Source organism: Rattus norvegicus, chromosome 18 (assembly GCF_021556685.1).
Source record: "Rattus norvegicus strain SHRSP/BbbUtx chromosome 18, alternate assembly SHRSP_T2T, whole genome shotgun sequence".
NCBI lineage: Eukaryota > Metazoa > Chordata > Mammalia > Rodentia > Muridae > Rattus > Rattus norvegicus.
The window spans coordinates 61361812-61379774 of NC_141551.1; the positions used below are offsets into that span (position 1 = coordinate 61361812).

At 46.3% G+C, this 17963-nt stretch overlaps 1 protein-coding gene across 1 annotated transcript; it reads left to right on the forward strand.

The window, feature by feature from the left end:
• The first annotated feature begins 559 nt into the window (after positions 1-559).
• On the forward strand, positions 560-16872 carry Sec11c (SEC11 homolog C, signal peptidase complex subunit). Its single transcript, NM_153628.2, is given in 6 exon segments — positions 560-701; positions 8962-9071; positions 12054-12203; positions 14219-14338; positions 16124-16181; positions 16776-16872. Coding segments are annotated over 6 exon segments (579 nt in total). The 5' UTR covers positions 560-614; the 3' UTR covers positions 16830-16872.
• The last annotated feature ends 1091 nt before the right edge of the window (positions 16873-17963 follow it).

Sequence of the window (17963 nt, forward strand, 5' to 3'; positions counted from 1 at the left end):
TGCAATTCTTTCAAGAGCTAGTCTTTCGCGGTGCAGAACCTCAGTTTCAAAAACTCCCGCCTTTCATAGGCCCCACCCACCCAGCACGCCCATCTTTAGGCCCCGCCCTGATTCCTCACACTCCGCCCGCCGGGCAGAAGCCCCGCCTTCCTTAGCTGCAGTCATCCAATGGCCGAGATACACGGTTAGGTGAAAGCGAGGGAGCTTTAGGTGTCCGGCTGGCGCCTGACCAGAGTCTTGGAGTTCTGTTCTTCTCAAGCAGTCACTTCCCCGAGTTTCCACCTAGACACGAGGCTCACCAGCTACCTTACAATCTCCTAGAAGGGTCGGCTAAGGCTTCACAGCCCGCTCGCCACGCTCCCCAGGAGCCCTGGGTCTTCACTGGCCGAGGCTCTTTGCCCGAAGCATTCTGGAAGTTGTAGTTCTTCTTCTCTCAGTTTCTCTAGGTCCTATGGGGGAGATGACTCTCACGAGACTACAATTCCCAGAAGCCTACGCAAGACTATGGTCACGTGCCACAAAGATGCGGGCTGGTGGGCGGGGCCGGCCGGTGCTCCGCAGCCGAGTGTGACAGACCGAGCCGGCCGGCCGCCTGGGCCCCCAGAGACCCCGCCATGGTTCGTGCGGGCGCCGTGGGGACGCATCTCCCCACGTCCAGCCTGGACATCTTTGGGGACTTGAGGAAGATGAACAAACGACAGGTAACTGAGGCTCTGGTGGGGGGCGCGTCCAGTGCACCGGGACCCGCAGCGACTGCAGGAGTTGGGGCTTCCCTCTGCGAAGCTCTCTAGGGCAAGGACAGTTCGGTGTGACCTGAGCTCCCTGTCACCCTGAGACCCTAGGTTCAGATCTTCCCAGACTCACGTGTGGGCAAGTGATTGCATTCCTTCATTGACAAGAGAAAATTGGGGAGGGGGTGCGGGAAGGGGAGCGCAATGGATGGCATGTGCGCTTGCGGAAGTGAAGGGAGATGACTGGAGCGCGAGTGACAGCTGTCTGCGCGTTTTGAGGGCCACTCAGTGAAGAGGGAACAGCTTTCCCTGTGTTGCTCCAGAGGCCTGGCTGCGCACTGTTGCAAGTGGCTAAGAGGCTGACCAAGGGGAACTTTCTTACTGAGCTGTTCAAGGATACCTCTCAAACTGATTTTTTTTTCTTCTTCTTCTTCTCAGTTAGTGGGGCTGGTTTTCTTGGGGCATGCATCAGGACTCAGTGTTGTTCCTGCATCCTAGGTGGTGCTCAGTCATCATAGACGGAACCAACATTCATAAAAGGATTTCAGGAGTTTCCTCTAACTTTCCGAGTCCATCTTTTCTGCAGCACCGTCTGTATGGAAGGCCATAAGGGCTGGGGGTCCTTGGACAGCTGGGCTTCATTTTCCACTGCTCTGTAAGAAGCCCGCTGAGGCAGTTTCTTTTTGCCCCCACCCCCACCCCTTACCATGCCCCCATCATTTCCTCCATCGGCCAGGAAAAGTATGATTGGGTAAGCTTCTAGGCACTGTAGTCCCCCGGTATCTTGACAGATAGCCACTCTTCTATTACCAATGATGACACACTGTGGTAAGAAAAGTGAGGTCTTTCTTGAAGATGGTTTTGAACCTGATGCTTTCATGATTTGGATGGCACAAATATTTGTTCCTCTATGGAGAGACAGGAACTATGATAATGAGAGTAGGCATCTCCCTCCCTCTCCCTCAGCCTTCCTCCTTTTGTTTTTTCCATCTTCCTTTTCCTTTCTTCCCCCTTTTCTATTTCTCCCCATGTCTTTTTTTTTTCTTTTTCTTTTTCTTTTTGTCCTGTAGAATTTCAGAAACACGCAGCCATATGGGATGGTTTGGTGACTTGAATTTCTTGAAATGATTAAGATCTGGTTGTGGCCAGCTATGCTGAGGAACTTATGTGGCCCGGGTGGCTAAGAAGAGTTTTAGTAGGGAATATCACTGGCTTGGAACAGCAAAGCCTAGTGCCCCCTGCTCCTGGACACTGTTCACAGAAAGTACAGCTTCATTTTAGATTTAGACGACTGGATAAAGTTTTTAAATGTTTGGTACTGATTACTAATGGCTGCCATTGCTAACTAGCAGGTGCAATATCAGTCCCTCAGTCTGCTCCTTGTGTCACTTGGGTCAGTAGCGTGTGTGTGGCTCGTTCTGGCGGTCTACTAGTTAAAATTTAGAAGCTCGGTTTCTGTACTGCTTTTTTTTTTATAGTTGAAAAAAAATCCTTTTGCCTTTTTTTGCTTGCTTCTTACTCTTTTCCCTTCTTACCAGGATCCTGTGACACCTTGTCAGGCTTTGAGGCAGGACCCTCTTTCTCTCCTGCCACCACTTACTAAATGAGAGCCACATGCAAGACAAGGGCTCTTTGTTTCTGCAGTGAGGAAGACAGGAAGTGATACAGTGACTGGTGTTTTTGCTGCCCAGTGGCCAGAATATCTGGCCTGAGATGTTTGCTTTAAAACTCCTTGGAACTTGCTGATTCCAGTGGCTGGGTGTGGGCTTATTTTAAAGCTCGTTGGGGTCGTTATTTGATGAGCCAAAATGAGGAATAACACAAAGCACCATGCAAATGCGGTCGGGGTATATTTGGAAGGGGTTCAGCCTGTCTACAGTTTGGTTAAAATTATGTTTCCTGGCTGCCAAACCTGCACTTAGATTTGTAGATGTTTTTAAAGGTAGGGTTTCAGAAGTAAGGCCTGTGGGATGTTCCATTGTTAGGTTTCTGTGTGTTTGGCTTTCTCTTCAGTCTTTATCAAAGGAAGTGTTATTAGGGAATTGACTCTATTACCTCACAAATGATTTGTTTTCAAGCACAGAGAATCAGACCGGAAAATGTGTTCTTGACTCAGAGTTCTATTCAATAAGTGGTAAGAGTCTGTAACTTGCTTTTTGGCCAGATAGAGACTGGGGTTCTGAGAACCTATTAAAAAAATTAACAGTCCTTGTTTAAAAAGATGGTTTGGGACTTTCCCAACTAGATCTGTAGTCGATAATGAAATAGCTGTTGTTTTCACACACTGTCCTCTAGGTCAGGCAGGGCAGGGGGAGAAGGCTTGTAGCAAATGACATCTGCCTAGACTCTTTTTTGTTTTGTTTCGTTTTGTTTTTGCTCTTCTGGGAATACTGTGATTGTTTTCATAATGTGCAAATAGATACAATAGCCAAGTGGTTAAACATAGCGTGTGGCTCGATTATTGAATTATAGTTCTTTTTTCTACTTTCATATCAATTGTATCACATTGGAACACAGTCCAAGAATAGAGTCCTGTGAGAATTCTGAGTGCTTGTGAGACAATTCCAAAAAAGGCAAGCGGCTTGCGACCTCAGTTTTTTGTTTTTGTTTTGTTTTGTTTTTTTGAAACACAGACCTGTTCTGGTATTGTTATTCTCTACCCAGGTGCCCAGACAGGAGTGAGTTTACTTCAGCTGTTCTTCGTGTGCTTCCATGTTTCTGCAACATGTGGCATGCCCCTGTGGTACACAACACCTTGCTTACGTGGTTCTTCCTAACCCCCGAGTATAAATTGCCAGATGCTCTGAATGAAGTTGGCTATTGCATGGGATTTTAGTCTGCCACAGGTCTCACTCTTCCAGGTTCACGCTGTCAACTAGAGGGATACACAGCACCAAAATACCAAAGTTACTTTAAACTTCTTTTTAGGTCCTCCTTTCAGTGGAGCTGGGTCACCTCCCCCACACCAGTCATCAACGAGGAAAATTCACCACAGGCTTGCCCACAGGCCAATCTGATGGAAGCCCTTTCTCGTTTGATGTTCTTCCTTCCTAATGACTCTCTAGCCTGTGTCAAACTGATGTAAAACTAGCCAGCACAGGAAGAAAATCAATGCTTGGGGCTGAAAAGATGGCTAAGTCTGGAAAGTGCTTGCTTCACTGGGTTCGACCCTCACTCTCCAGAAATCCATGAAGAGCCAGTGTGTTTTAATCCTAGGGCTGGGGAAGTAGATACTAGGTAGATCCCTGAAGCTCTAGTCAGCCTACCCCAGGCTAGTAGTAAACAACCTTGTCTCAAAAAAATCAAGATGGATGGTGTCTTAGAGTTTTTATTGTTGTGAAGAGATATCATGGACACAGCAACTCTTATAAAGGGAAATATTTAATCGGGTTGCCTTATAGTTTAGAGGTTTTATGGCTGAAAGCACTCAGGCAGACACAGTGCTGGAGAGGTAGCCAAGAATTTCACATCTGGATTGGCAGGCAGCAGGAAGAGAGAGTGACACTGGGCCTGGCTTGAGCATTTGAAACCTTAAAGCCCACCCCCAGTGACACACTTCCTCCAACAAGGCCACACCTACTTCAACAAGGCCACACCTACTCCAACAAGGCCACAGCTTCTAATAGTGCCATTCCCCAAGACCCTGTGGGGGCTATTATCATTCAAACCACCACATAATGGTTTCCTGAAGAAAGACACCTGAGCTTAATCTCTGACTTCCACACAATGAGCACTAGTACACAAACACACACACACACACACACACACACACACACACACACACAGAGAGAGAGAGAGAGAGAGAGAGAGAGAGAGAGAGAGAGAGAGAGAGAGATCAATGATTTGTAACTACAATTCTAAGATCACCTTTGGGTGTATCTTGGACCACCACCTGTGCTTATAGTTTGCCAAAGGTCTTCTTGGAGTTGATATCTTTTTATTCAGCATGCTTAGTGTTTGATACCAAAGTTGTTTACCCATTATTTGAAATAGTGGAGCAATCTGCCTTTTTCTACTTTTCCTCATTATTAGAAATAAGACTGGTATAAATATCTTTGGACTCCAATTTTCTATCTGTCGCTGTTTCTGATGAATTCCTTGAAGCAGGAACCCTGGACTGATAGTAATCTTTTGATATTAATGTCAGTTGAGGGTCCTTACATCAACTTGCATTCTCACACAGTGTACCCAGGAGTGTAGTACTACTCCTGGGTCTTGGCATTAAAAACACTCAAACTTTAATTGCCTGGGAAGGTGAGGGGATTATGGATTTGAACCTTCTAAATGTTTACTTGCTGCTTATATTTCCTCATTGGAAAGTTGTAGCTTTAAGGTTTTACCTGTTGTTGGCACTCTATTTCCCTTATGCTGGTTTGTTTGCATTCAGAGTGTGCTCAAGGTGTTTGTCATTATTTAGCAAATGGAATACTGGCTGTTCCCAGACCTGTGTTGACTGTTGAGAATACAGTTCTGAGCAAGGTGGGAATGATCTCTGCCACTGTGAAATTCACAGTCTAGTGTGAAGACAAGTGAGTGAGTGTGTGTACAGCTGGTGGTGATAGGTGCTGCGAGGAGACAGCGGGCTGTGATGAGAACAGGAAGCAGGGAGGCGAGCTGGCCTGTGGCAAAGACTGGCAAGCTGCAGTGCTTGGCCAGCTCTTACAAAATTCTCCTGGCACATAGCCGTGCAGATCCTTTTAGACGTTGTCTGGGGCTGCTTTCCCAACCCAACAACGAAGCTAAGTGGCTTTGATAGTTATTGTGTGGCTTATAAACCTAAACCTATCCAGCCCTTGAAATAGAAAGTTTGGTGACTCTTGGTCTCCCACATTGGCTTCCCAGGGGCACTGGTGTTAAACGTGGGACTTGAGAACCAGTGAGTTTTGGATATGCCAAGAGGCTAGGGAAGGAACTTTCTAGGCAGAGCAAACCCCTAGGTGATGGGCTTGAAGGAGAAAGGCATGCACTGTTTGAAGCACCGACAGATACTACACGTGTGGCTGGGCATGAGAGGCCATATAAGAGAGTAGGCTGCAGCTGAAGGGGTTATGCACAGGAGTGACCAGATGACACTGAGGGCAAGCATACATGTGGAATGGATTAGAAGGCTCGTAGAAGGCTCTTACAGTGGCCCAGTGCGGCTCTGTTACTGACTTTGATGAGGGTTATAGCAATGGGACTACTTTGGTGTTAGGAAAGGTAAGGTCAGCTATGTGTGTGACTTGAAGCATTTCAGTTACGTTCAAAGATTCCCTGTAGTTCCAGGCAGTTGGGAGGAATTAGCCTGAGGGTGCCAATGGCAACATTTGAAGGTTCAGGTGGAGAGGGAGGAACTGTCAAGAGGATAAAATATTCAGAGAGTAGATGGAGTTTCTACCTAGGGCAGCAGCTCCTTTGAGACCTTTTGCTGTGGAGAAGGGATGTCAAAGGTGGAAGAAGAAGGCATAATATGGAGGAAGCATTCACGGTGGAGTGTCTTAAGCTGATCGGATGGGAGAGATGTGGAACAGTGTCCAGCCCCAACCCACTCACTCCCTCACCCACCAGAATCTCTCAGCTAAGGTCCAGGGAATATGGACGCCCGTGTTTCCTGACATGGATTCAGTTGGCTTGCTTTCCTGAGCTTTCCCTTGTGATTCCAGTGTGTTGGTGAGGACCAGTATTAGAGCACAATGGCCCTTGAGTTGTGGTCACAAGCCAGCAGCTTCAGTGTCACCTGGGAGCTTGTTTGAAATGCAGTTCTTAGGCGTGCCAAATGATTTTAGTATGTGTTTGAAAGCCACCGCTGCGAGGGATGGTACAGACTCCAATGTCAGGACCCTATAAAGCCACCGAGCACTTCCCTGCTAGGTATTCCTTCCTCACTGTCCTTAGTTGCATTTCTGCTGGCCATGTGCATTTTGAAAACTGTACTTTGATGTATATAAACTGTTTTAAAAATGTACACTTAGACTGTGTGTCTTTATGGGGTATGGTGTGAAGGTTCAGTTACGTTTACATTATATAATGATCAAACACCGTGATTAGCAACACTGTCATCTCAAACATCTATCAGTTGTTTGTGGTAAAGCTTTAAATATCTTGTCATCTCAATGTATACAGTATACCCCACTGTGCTAGAACACCAAAAGTCAAAACCAATCTCTTCTGTTTCAGTTGAAGTTAGATTTGAATATTTGAGGAAATGAAGTTTCGTACCACATGATCTGGCCCCTGTTCCAAACTCACTTCAGCAGGAAGTGTGCAAGGCTGATAGATACTTAAGATGGGCTCTAACGTAGCTGACTTTACTTCTTCTGAAACACACTAAAAGATGTTTAGTCATCAACTATTTCAAGATAAGGAGTCCAGGCAAAGGGGTTGGGGATTTAGCTCAGTGGTAGAGCGCTTGCCTAGGAAGCGCAAGGCCCTGAGTTCAGTCCCCAGCTCCGAAAAAAAAAAAAAAAAAAAAAAAAAAAGGAGTCCAGGCAAGGAAACAAGATTACCCAGGTTCTAGAAGCTGGAAGACAGAGAAAAAAATGGTAACTGAAGTAGCCAGAGAACTAGAAATGCTGAGAGGCTCCAGAGAAACTGAGGAAAAATGCTATCCCGTGACATGGATCCTTTGAGACTCAGTTGGTTGTAGCAGAAGCCTTTAGAAATGGAGAGAAGAGAGGGCAGGCTGAAGTACATCTTCTTTCTCTGAAAGTTGAGGCATGTGAGGTACCCAGTCCTCCCCATTCCTACCCACTGCACTGACTGGGGTTTCCTCTCCCAGTGGAGTAAAGGCTACCAGGCCTGTGGAAGGGGTCGGCACTACTGTGTGAGTGCTGTGTGCTAGGGATCGAAAGCTGTGGTGAGGGCGGAAGTCCTGAAAGGTCCTGCAAGAACAGCCCTGGCCTATCAGTGTGTCCAGACATCTAGAGACTATGAGGGACGAGAGAAGGGATTTTATGGCCTTGAAATAGTTTCCATTCCAGGGCAGATGGTCCAAAGGCAGGGATGAAGGTTGCTGGAGCTGAGGGATCCAGGCTCGAGTCAACTGAGTCCATATGGTTCTGCAAATCATCCTGACAATTGCAGGACTTGGGGTAGGAAGACTGAGGCAGATGGATACCAAAGGCAGGCGCCTTCTTGCCTTGTGGGAAGGGCTGGGCCTGAAGAACTCATCTCTTGGATAGAGTTAACAAGGGTAGCTTTAGTTTTTGTGGCCTCACAGAGGATTGTGGGCATCCCGCTGACAGTTCAGCTATTGTTGGAAGGGGGTTGGGATGTGCACCGGTGTTGATTTTCCCGTTAGTCCCCAGGGATTGGCAGGTATAGCAGGCAGCTGTGGCAAGGGAGAGTCTGCACCTCAGCACATGTGCAGCACCAAAGGAGCCAGGTGAGCCCTGTGGGTTGGAGGGAGTTTCCGAGCTAGGACTGGAAAGCTCAGAGCCTTACTCACCGCTAACAGCAGCCATGATATGATCTCTTGGCTTCTGTGACTCCTCTACGTGTGTTCTTAACCAATTATTTACTGTTTATTGTTTGAAGAATTATTGATCATTTAAACATGCAGGCATTTTAAAAGCTTTGTTTCTAAACTTTTTAACAGGTAAGTTTTGTTTTTTGTTTTTGCAGTTGCAGAGACCTTCTGGTTGAGCCCTACAGTACCGTTTAGCTTCCATTGGAGGCCATCTTTAGTTGTGGGCTAATGTGCAGTATAGGTGAAGTTACTTGAGGTGTGTCAGAGTTTCAGGGTGAGAGCATGGGGCTGACAGCTAGCTGATGCTAAGCTGCATCTGTACCAGGCTGGAATGGGAGTTACCAGTGGTTGAGTTATGGTTGGGGAAACGTTTAGGGTTTGAAGTGCTGGGAACCCCAGAGCTATTACTAGCCTTGTTGGGGGATCCCAAGTCTATATTTGGGAGACAGCATCAGGTATTTAGGATGCCGTACCCAGCATTTCTGGGGTCACCAAGCCTCACCTCTAGAGCAACAGAGCCCCCCCTGCTATACAGGGGTATTTGAGGGTGAGGAGGCTGTAGCAGTCATAGCTGCTCAAGCCCACAGATAGCTGCTTCCCCCTCTTTTCTCACCGTCTGTGAGGTGATATTTGGAAGTCATATCCTGTGATAAAAGTTGAAATACTCCCTGTCCTAGAATTATATCTTGTTTAAATTATATAAGCACCTCCAAGCTCCATCCCGTGAACGTTGAATATTTCGCCGTCAGTTTTCACTTTGGGTTTGGTCTTTTTCTGTTCCAGCTTTACTACCAGGTCCTAAACTTTGCCATGATTGTGTCTTCTGCGCTCATGATATGGAAAGGCTTAATTGTGCTCACGGGCAGTGAGAGTCCCATCGTGGTGGTACTGAGGTAGGTCCTGATCCTGGCTCCCATCCTGCCCTGGGATCCAGGAACGAGGGTGCCTTGAGTGACAGCCATGAGCTTAAGATTTTAATTGGATAAACTACTCGACAGCCTTTTTTGATGGCACTTGAGAGCGTTTATTTAACTGAAAGACAATATCTTTTTAGCTGCTGTTTTAGAGCAGTTGTTCCCAGCCTTCCTAGTGCTGCGACCCTTTTAATACAGCTGTGGAGACCCCCAACCATAAAGTTACTTTTGTTGCTACTTCATGACCGTCATTTTGCTACTGTTAAGAATCGTAATGTAAATATCTGATTTCTGATGGTCTTAGGTGACCCCTGTGAAAAGGTCGTTGGACCCCAGATGCATTGTAACCCATGGGTTGAGAGCCACTGTTTCAGATCTTGCTGATGCAGTGCTTTTAGTATTCTAGTACAAGAGTTCACCTAAGCGAGATAGCATTATCTGTATACAAAACGACCTTTCTGTCTAACTAGTTTAAAATCTTAAGCCATACCTAGTAGGAGGGGTGTGTGTCCCTCCAGTGCACAGCAAGTGTCAGGAGATGCCAATGGCCACTACCTCCTGTTGTGCTTATTAACCTGTATCTGCTTTAGAAGAGAGGATATTGTCAACTTCGCGCAGCCATAGTTATTCAGGGAGAAATCTTCAGTTCATTTGAAGTTAAATGGCCCTCCCTGGAGCCAGCAGGTGCACCAGGGTGCTTTGTCCTGTGTGTCTGACATCATTAAGTCCCATTGTTGGTAGCAATAGAACCCCTTTGTTGTATGGGATAGAAGGGGAGCTATTGTGATCACTTGATCAGAGTCATAGCTGACCAGTCCAGAAGCCAAAGCCACAGTGCAGGGCATTTGCTGTTTCTAAACCAGAGCCTTTCCTTGTATTGGGCTCTGCTGACAGATCATAGGGCTACAGCCGCATCTGTATTTCCCCAGCTACCTTAGTGTGACTAACCAAGGGGTGGGAAGTGTAGTTCACAGAGGAGCGTGTGTGTGTGTGTGTGTGTGTGTGTGTGTGTATTCACACAGTCAGGAGTGAGGAAGGCACCAGGCCACCTGGCTCCTGGGCCCTGGACACCATAACCCTGCTTCAGTTGCAGTAACCCCACTTTTAAACGTAGGTGGGTATAGTGCTCAGAAGCTGTGTGAGGGAATGTTTTCTTTTCTTTTCTTTTTTTGAAGAAGGCTCGGGATGTCAGGCTATGGTGAAGCAAGTGCATAGCACATTCAAGGTCCTGAGTTTTATTCGTATCAGGATAAAACAGGAGGAAGGAAGGAGGGGAGGAGAAAAACAGACAGACAAACAAGCTTCTTGGAAGAAGGCCTGGGGTGAATGTCAGTGGCAGAGTGTCTTTGTAGTGTGCTTGTAAGTCTGGGTAAGGCATTGGGTCCCATCTTCAGATGCAAGATGGAGAGGCGGAGTCTGGAGTGCCCTCATGTACAGTCCAAGGCACACTGACATTATCACAAGCGTTTCGAACAAGACTGGATCTAAGATCACTAGGCTCCCTTCTAATCACACATGCATGCCCAGGGACTCAAAAAGTCCTTTATGGGTTTAAAGCAGTTTGATTTGAAGTCATGAGCTGGTAAAGTCCCTGAGAGTTGCTTGGGGTCCCCAGCCATGGAAGAGGAGACCTATAAGTTGATGCTACTGGACTTGGAGAATTGCCGGACATCAGTGCTCCCTCTTAGCCCTGGGACTCTGGGAGGGGGTACCTTTTGTCAGTGCAGTCTGTTGTCACAACCAAGAGAGTTTTCTAATACTGACTTCCATACTGGTGGCTTTGGGAAATTCATTGAAAGAATGAAGATGAAGCCATCAATGGAGAAAGCAGGCGTTTTAGCTGTTCTTCTGTAAAAGGAAATAAAGTCAGAAGCACAGCCACCTTTAGAGGGAGACACAGTAGGGTTCCATGTTGGAGCCAAATTCATTTTACCCAGCTGCCTTTTATCTCTCTCTCCTTAGTTCTGTTGTCAGCCCTTTCCCCTTCTTATTCAGCTTTCCCGGTTAGCATGCCAGGTATGATCCTGTACTCAGAGCTCGCGATTCACTTTAACACAGAGCCCTTGCGGACACTTAGGCCAGCTTAGCCACGAATCTCTTCCCTGCCTCTGTCTGCTGGGAAGCTTGTGCAGCTCCAGTACTGGGGGCTGGAAGGAGGCCCAGCTTCATGAGCCTCAGTCAGCCTGCTTCTTCCTCCTCCTTGATAAACAGATATAAACAGCTCATCCTCGGTTGCACAGTTCCTATGCAGTCGAATTTGTAGTTCTCATTCCTTTCAGGATTCCTTGCATTACATTCTGACTTTCAAGTCTCAGCAGCTTGCAGTTCACTTTGAGTACATCAGAGATTTTGGCATAGATTTGAACTAAAGAGTTCAAATAGATTACCATGAAGGTTCCTTATCCGCCTTCTACTCCAATAATACTTGTTAGCACTGGGCTCTTGTGAAAGAGCATGGTCGACATGCCGCTGAAAGATACAAAAATGGGGTTCAAGCTTTGTCCCAGCTGTCAGCATGCTTCGTGACAGGGCCTGCTAGCTAACTCACTTGTTTCCCTTCCCCTGAAAACATCCTGCAGTGTTGTGGGTGCTGAGGCTGTGCCATGAAGCGAAGGGATGGCTTCAGATGCTAACCAGAACTAACAGTGTGCAGCTCAAATGGACTGCATTTGTGGAGTAGGCAGCTTTTACTTCACAGCTGACCCTATTCTTGGTTCAGCTCCAATGCAGTACTTGTTCAAGGAGTGAGAAGCAGACTGTGGGGTGACAGGCCGAGAGAAGGAGCCCTGGTGCCCTTCCATGCACAAGTGCCACCAGCCATTTCCTCATCCGAGCTGGAGGGAAACCCTGCAGGTTTATGTGCAGTGTCTTTGTAAACATGGACTCCAGGGTGGTTGGGAGTTCACTTGTACTAACCTATGGATACTGGGAGCCACTGACAGTGACTGTGTTTCTTTCCAGTGGCAGTATGGAGCCGGCCTTTCACAGGGGAGATCTGCTGTTCCTCACAAATTTCCGGGAGGATCCCATCAGAGCTGGTGAAATAGTTGTTTTTAAAGTTGAAGGAAGAGACATTCCGATAGTTCACAGAGTAATCAAGGTTCATGAAAAGTAAAGAGGCTTTACTTGCTTTTACTTTGGTAGTGTAAATTTTGGTCAATGTTTTTAAAGAGCAGTGAGAAGTCGGAAGAGTGAGATTTGTTCTCATTCTGCTGTTTATTAACCCGGCCACTTTGCACCAGTGACATGACTTGGTCTGTAAACCGGGAGGGACAGTATTTTACCCACAACTCACAGGGTGATTATGAGGGCTAAGGGAGATAATGTTTACTAAAATGTGTAAAAAATAAAATAAAAAGACAAGGGAAAACAAATCCAGACGGCTACACAAACGCAGGGGCTCAAAGGAGTCTCTCAGAGTCACGTGCTAACCACACTGACTGCTCCGACACCAGGATTTCCTTCTGACGTATAATAAAGCTAGCTGTTCCTCTGTCTTACTTTAGCCAAAGGGACATTTTTTAAGCAGTAACTTCAGTCCTTGCTGGATAAAACCTCCTTCCCCAGGACACCTCATGATTTGGCCATAACATGTCCTGTATTAGTCCATCCCTGACAGCCAGCCTCGACCTCCCCTTAGGTAGCAGTGATGACTTAAGACCTTAATAACATCTGGTTTTTGAAACAAAAACATTTAATTCTAGCTCAGATACAGAGAGTTTCCATGTGAGAGTGAGGGATTTACATTTTATATACTTGATGTGTTACCGTTACCTTTGTGTAGCTTTTATAATAGCATTTTGTGTTCATGGTTATAAAATTAAATTTAGGATATGTCTTTTACATTTAGATCTGTCTTTTAAAAGATGGTGGATTTTTCACCCTGGGCAGGAGGAGGGAGAAGGATAATGAGGGGCTGAGAGTTTGACCCCTGGTATTGGACACTCATGCCTTTCCTGGTTTCCAGGTCTACTTAAAATACCCACTCTATTCCACTGACTTTTACCCTAATCCAGATTGAGTCACACTGCTCACCACAGGCACTGTTTAATGGTCACGGGCCTTCTGCCTACAAAGCTCCTGAGGAAGAATCAGGGATGGCCTGACAGAGCTTTTACCTCCTCCGAAAGCCACCTCTGAATACGACAGTGTGTTCCGAGCTGAGGCAGTGATGACTGCCCTCTGGAGCCTACACACGCAACCTGCTCCTTTAGACACGGGTTCAGATGCTTGCAGGCTTTGAGCCTTTCCTCACTCTGACGGTGCTGTTTTCATTTTTCTGAAAAGACCCCCTCTTCATAACTCTGCAGAGCCTCAGAGTTCTGTGTGAGTTTCCACGTTTACAGTGGCAGCCTGTGTAGAACACTTAGTGAGTCCCGCCTGTCAGCTGACTGTATTTGCCTGATGCCGTTTCCCTGAAAACGGGATTTTATATCACGTGCTTAGTGGTGAGGGACGTAAAGCATTTGGTCAGCCTGAGGTCGCTCACAAAGCACCACCACATTGGTCTTACCCAGACCAGTGGGGGTAAGCTCCTATGTAGACGAGGAGGAGTCCATCCTAACAGACTTTCCCACCACAACTGAGGAGGAACGAGAGCAGTGCAGGTCATGAATTCAGCCACGTCTGACCGAGTCAGACTTGAGGGAAACAGCTGAAGCAAGCATAGAGAAGTTCACTGCCTCCTCTGTTCTGGAGCCCTGTGAACCTGGACAGGGCGATTCCCATGATCTTGCCCATTGATGAGTGACACTCATACTCTTACTTTTTTTGATTAAAACACAAGTTAAGTACCAGCTCTGTATTTACCGAGAGGATGCTGGGTGAGGAGTGATGCCGTGTATCAGTGGTCAGACATTGCCTTCCCATTGCCTGGGGTTTGCTTGTGCTTTGGTTGCCAGGGTTACTTGAATGTTTTGGAATTTAAGCCCATGAAATTGTCATTAGATGTGTGCTTCAGCTGGGGAGTGATCTGTAAGCATTCAACTTAGACCAAAGAGAGGTCAAGTCTTCCTCAACTGCTCTTTAAGTGTTTGCATCTGGCTGTAATGTCTGGGTTAGACTAATACGTTTCTGATGACGCTGTCCTGAAAATGATCTCTGAGAGGATGTCATTTGCCTTCCAGAGATAATGGAGACATCAAGTTTCTGACTAAAGGAGATAATAATGAAGTTGATGATCGAGGCTTGTACAAAGAAGGCCAGAACTGGCTGGAGAAGAAGGACGTGGTAGGAAGAGCTCGAGGGTAAGGACGAACTTGTTGTTAATCAGAAGGTTCAGAAACCAGGAAGATTCTCAGAAACGGAGAAGCTCGTAGGAGAGCAGAGCCATCTGTCACATGATACATCAGAAGTGCTCTAAGCAGGTCCAGGCTGTGCTTTGAGACCAACAAAGTATAATCCTGGCTTATGCAGTGATGCCCTGACTTCAACAGAACACATTCAAGGCCAGGCTGTTAGAGGCCTGGCTACTGTTCCAGAGAACCCAGGTCTCATCCTAGCACTCACACGGTGGCTTCAGTCCTGGGGATCTGATGGCCTCTTCTGGCCTCTTAGGGCACTGTTCACACTGACACCAACATACAAACAGGCAAAACACCCGTACATATAAAATAAATAATAATTCTTAGATGAAAACTTAGATATCCAAGGACCCAAAAGCTATAACTGAACTAGAATACATTACCTATACACTGGGTTTAATTCTGTTCCAAAACACACCTTCACCTAAAGGTTAGTCATTTGGGGGTTTTAAGTGCCAATGACTAGAAACCGTCTAAGAGGTGGCCTCTGCTGAACATTTCAGTGAATGTCTGGACACTGCTATAGCCGTGTGCACATTTAACACAGCTGTAGCTGGGAGGGCAGTAAGTAGGAGTAGCTTTTCGTGTCAGATCCACATTTTTACAAACTCTTTAAGTGGCTATGCTGTTTGGTTGGTACCCACAATTTCACAGGCAACCATTTTGGAAAACTTTTTATAAGAGACATTTGGATTATTCTCTCTTTGTGTCTCATAATTAGAAAGTTTTGTGGAAAATTTTAAATACATGATTGTTTCAAGGATTAACTATGATTGAATGTGCAGAACGTATCGTCATTTAAACAATCAGTAAAGGAGATGTTTTTCCTCTCTCAGTGGCCAGTTTAAGACTCCCGTTAGAAATGTCTACCACCCCAGCCACACACAGCAGGGCAGATAGCTCCTGTGTGTAAGGTCATCTTTATTAATCGGGTGGTGACACAGGGACTCTTCGCCCACTCTCCCCTGCTGCACTTCCACTCACGTGTCTCCAGGGAGGCAAGGGGATTTCTTGCTAGCTGTCCTGTATTTCTGATGCTGATGTAGGTCATGGACAGGAGTGAGGTGGAAGCCACTGGTTGCTGGCTGGAGGGTGCTGTGGACCTGTTTCTCCTTAGCGTAGACAGCGCTGGTGGAGCATACCACTTCCATGCCGATCTGATCCCGTGGCCCATCACTGGCTCTGCACTGTCCCCTCTGGGACCATGGTGGTATTTGAGTCTGAGTTACAGGGGGCACATTTGTGCTCATACCTCAGGAAACTCATGTTAATCTGAAAAGCCCTGCGATGGAAATCATGACAATCGTTCAAGTTCTGGCCAATGCTCTGTGTGCTTTAGGGCTTTATTTGCTGTCTGGTTCATTCCAGGTCATGTAAACCCTATGCTTTTAGTTTGAAGCTTTTCCTGGGAGCTGTTTCTATATAGGACACCTGAGAGTCCGTCTTTCCTCAAGACAAACCGACTGGGTGTATGAGAGTTGGTTATTGCGCTCGAGCAGATGGTACCAAGTGCAGCCAGAAAGCTTTGCTGATCCAACCAGGCACCCGCCTAAAACCTTTAGTGTTCGTAAGCTCTGCTGCTCAGGTCTTGAGCGGGGAGTGAGCCCTACCCTTAGGTAGTGGTGTGCCCTTAGGAAGACTGGTGTCCTCAAGTGTAGGGCAGTGAGCGCTATGTCACCATATGATAAACAAATGTTATATCTTGTGCTTTTCATCCCCACAACCTAGGTTCTTACCATATGTTGGCATGGTCACCATTATAATGAACGACTATCCTAAGTTCAAGGTAGGAATTCATGCATGTGTATGTTTACTTAAGTTTTAATGGTGGGGCTGTTACCTGTGCAGTTGTAAACAGGAAGTCAGCATAAAATGGTTTGCCATTGATTTTCTGGGGAGCATTTGTAGTTGCCTACAAATTAATACAATAACCTAAATTATTAACATTTAAATTAGTTATTTTAAAACAGCTTCTTTTACCTTTTACATTAACTGTGTTCTGAAATGGTGCTTACAGGATTGAGGTTATTATGGAAAAATTTTAGCATAATCTGAAGTAGCATCAAAAGCCTGGTCATATTTAACAACCAACTTCAGTAGAAATGACATTTCTATTTTAAAAAGGACGATAGGGAATGTGCAAAGGAGGAAGCCCCCCATCGGCCGTGTCTGTCAGGTGTTTGGTTCCGAGTCATCAGTGTGTTTTTGGCTCTTTATTCAGTAGGCGTTGAGCGGCTAATTTAGAGAACAAGGCCCGGGGAGAGGCCATCTTGTGAGCTTGTCCTCAGCCTAGCGCTGAGTGGGCTTCATCTGAGTACACCGATAAGCCCGGGTTTATTCGTAAACCTCACGATGCTTTCCCGTTGTGCTTTCTTTACAGTACGCTCTTTTGGCTGTGATGGGCGCATACGTGTTACTGAAACGTGAATCCTAACATGAGAAGCAGTTCCTGGGACCAGACTGAAACGAATTCTGTCGAAAAAGAGAAAAGCTAATATATTTGAAATGTTCCACTTTCTGTATAAAGAGAAACCAGGTGGAGATGTTTTTGTCTTGTCTAAATAAATGATTCACCAGTAAACATGGCGTCCTTTTGCGGCCTCGATTGGAGTCTGCTCAGGCTCTGCTGCTCAGGCCGTGGCTCCCACAGAACATGGGGTCAGCAGTGCTTCAGACACTGGGCCAGGGTCCGGGCCCGGCCTGAAGGAGGGAGCATGGCACAGAACACATGATCACAGCAAGTAGCTTCAAAAGTACAGTCCCAGCTTACTATGATGCCTCTGAGGAAGACAGGTTCTTCAAAGAGGAGGACTTTTTATTCATTCAAGTAAAATCTGATAAACAAATGAAGTCTAAAGCTTTTTAGAAGGAACAGATGCAATCTGCTTTGTTTTTTTGTGATATATTTTGGGGTGGTTTGTGCAGTTATTTAAAGCATTCAGTAAATTATAAAGACAGTGTGGGAGCTGGAGAGATAGCTCAGTAGTCAGGAGAGCTTAATGCTTGCTAGCAGAGGACCTGGCTTGGTTCCCACGTCAGGCAGTTCAGGCCCTCTGGCTTTCTCAGGCACCCGCAGTCACAATGCACATCCATTCACCTGGCAGATCCGCACAGACATAATAGATAAATGACTAACTATAAAACAATGCAAAACCTTTGAAAAATGCGAGAGTTCAGACGTCAAAGGAAGCCGTTCTTTCCTTCGCCCCTTTCCACCTCTCAGGGATCTCTTCAGTAGAGTTAGCTGTTTTCTAAATAGCCCTGCATGGAAATCAGTCCCTCACTGAAATACTGGGCAAGTAGAGACTCCTGCCACTCTCCAAGGTGCTGGAGCCACACAGTCTTAATGGAGTTTCTGGAGTAGTTGGAAGAGAGAAAAGAAACTGGGGTTTCAGGTGGTAATCATCACCGTGACCAAAGATTTAGCAGGAGAAGCAAATGGAAGGTATCAGAAGTTACTCTCTGAGGGGGAGGGGGGATGATAGTTCAGTCAGTAAAGTGTCTCGTACAATAAGGACCAGAGTGTGATCCCCAGGCGTAGTTGTACGTACATCCTTGCTAGCCCAGG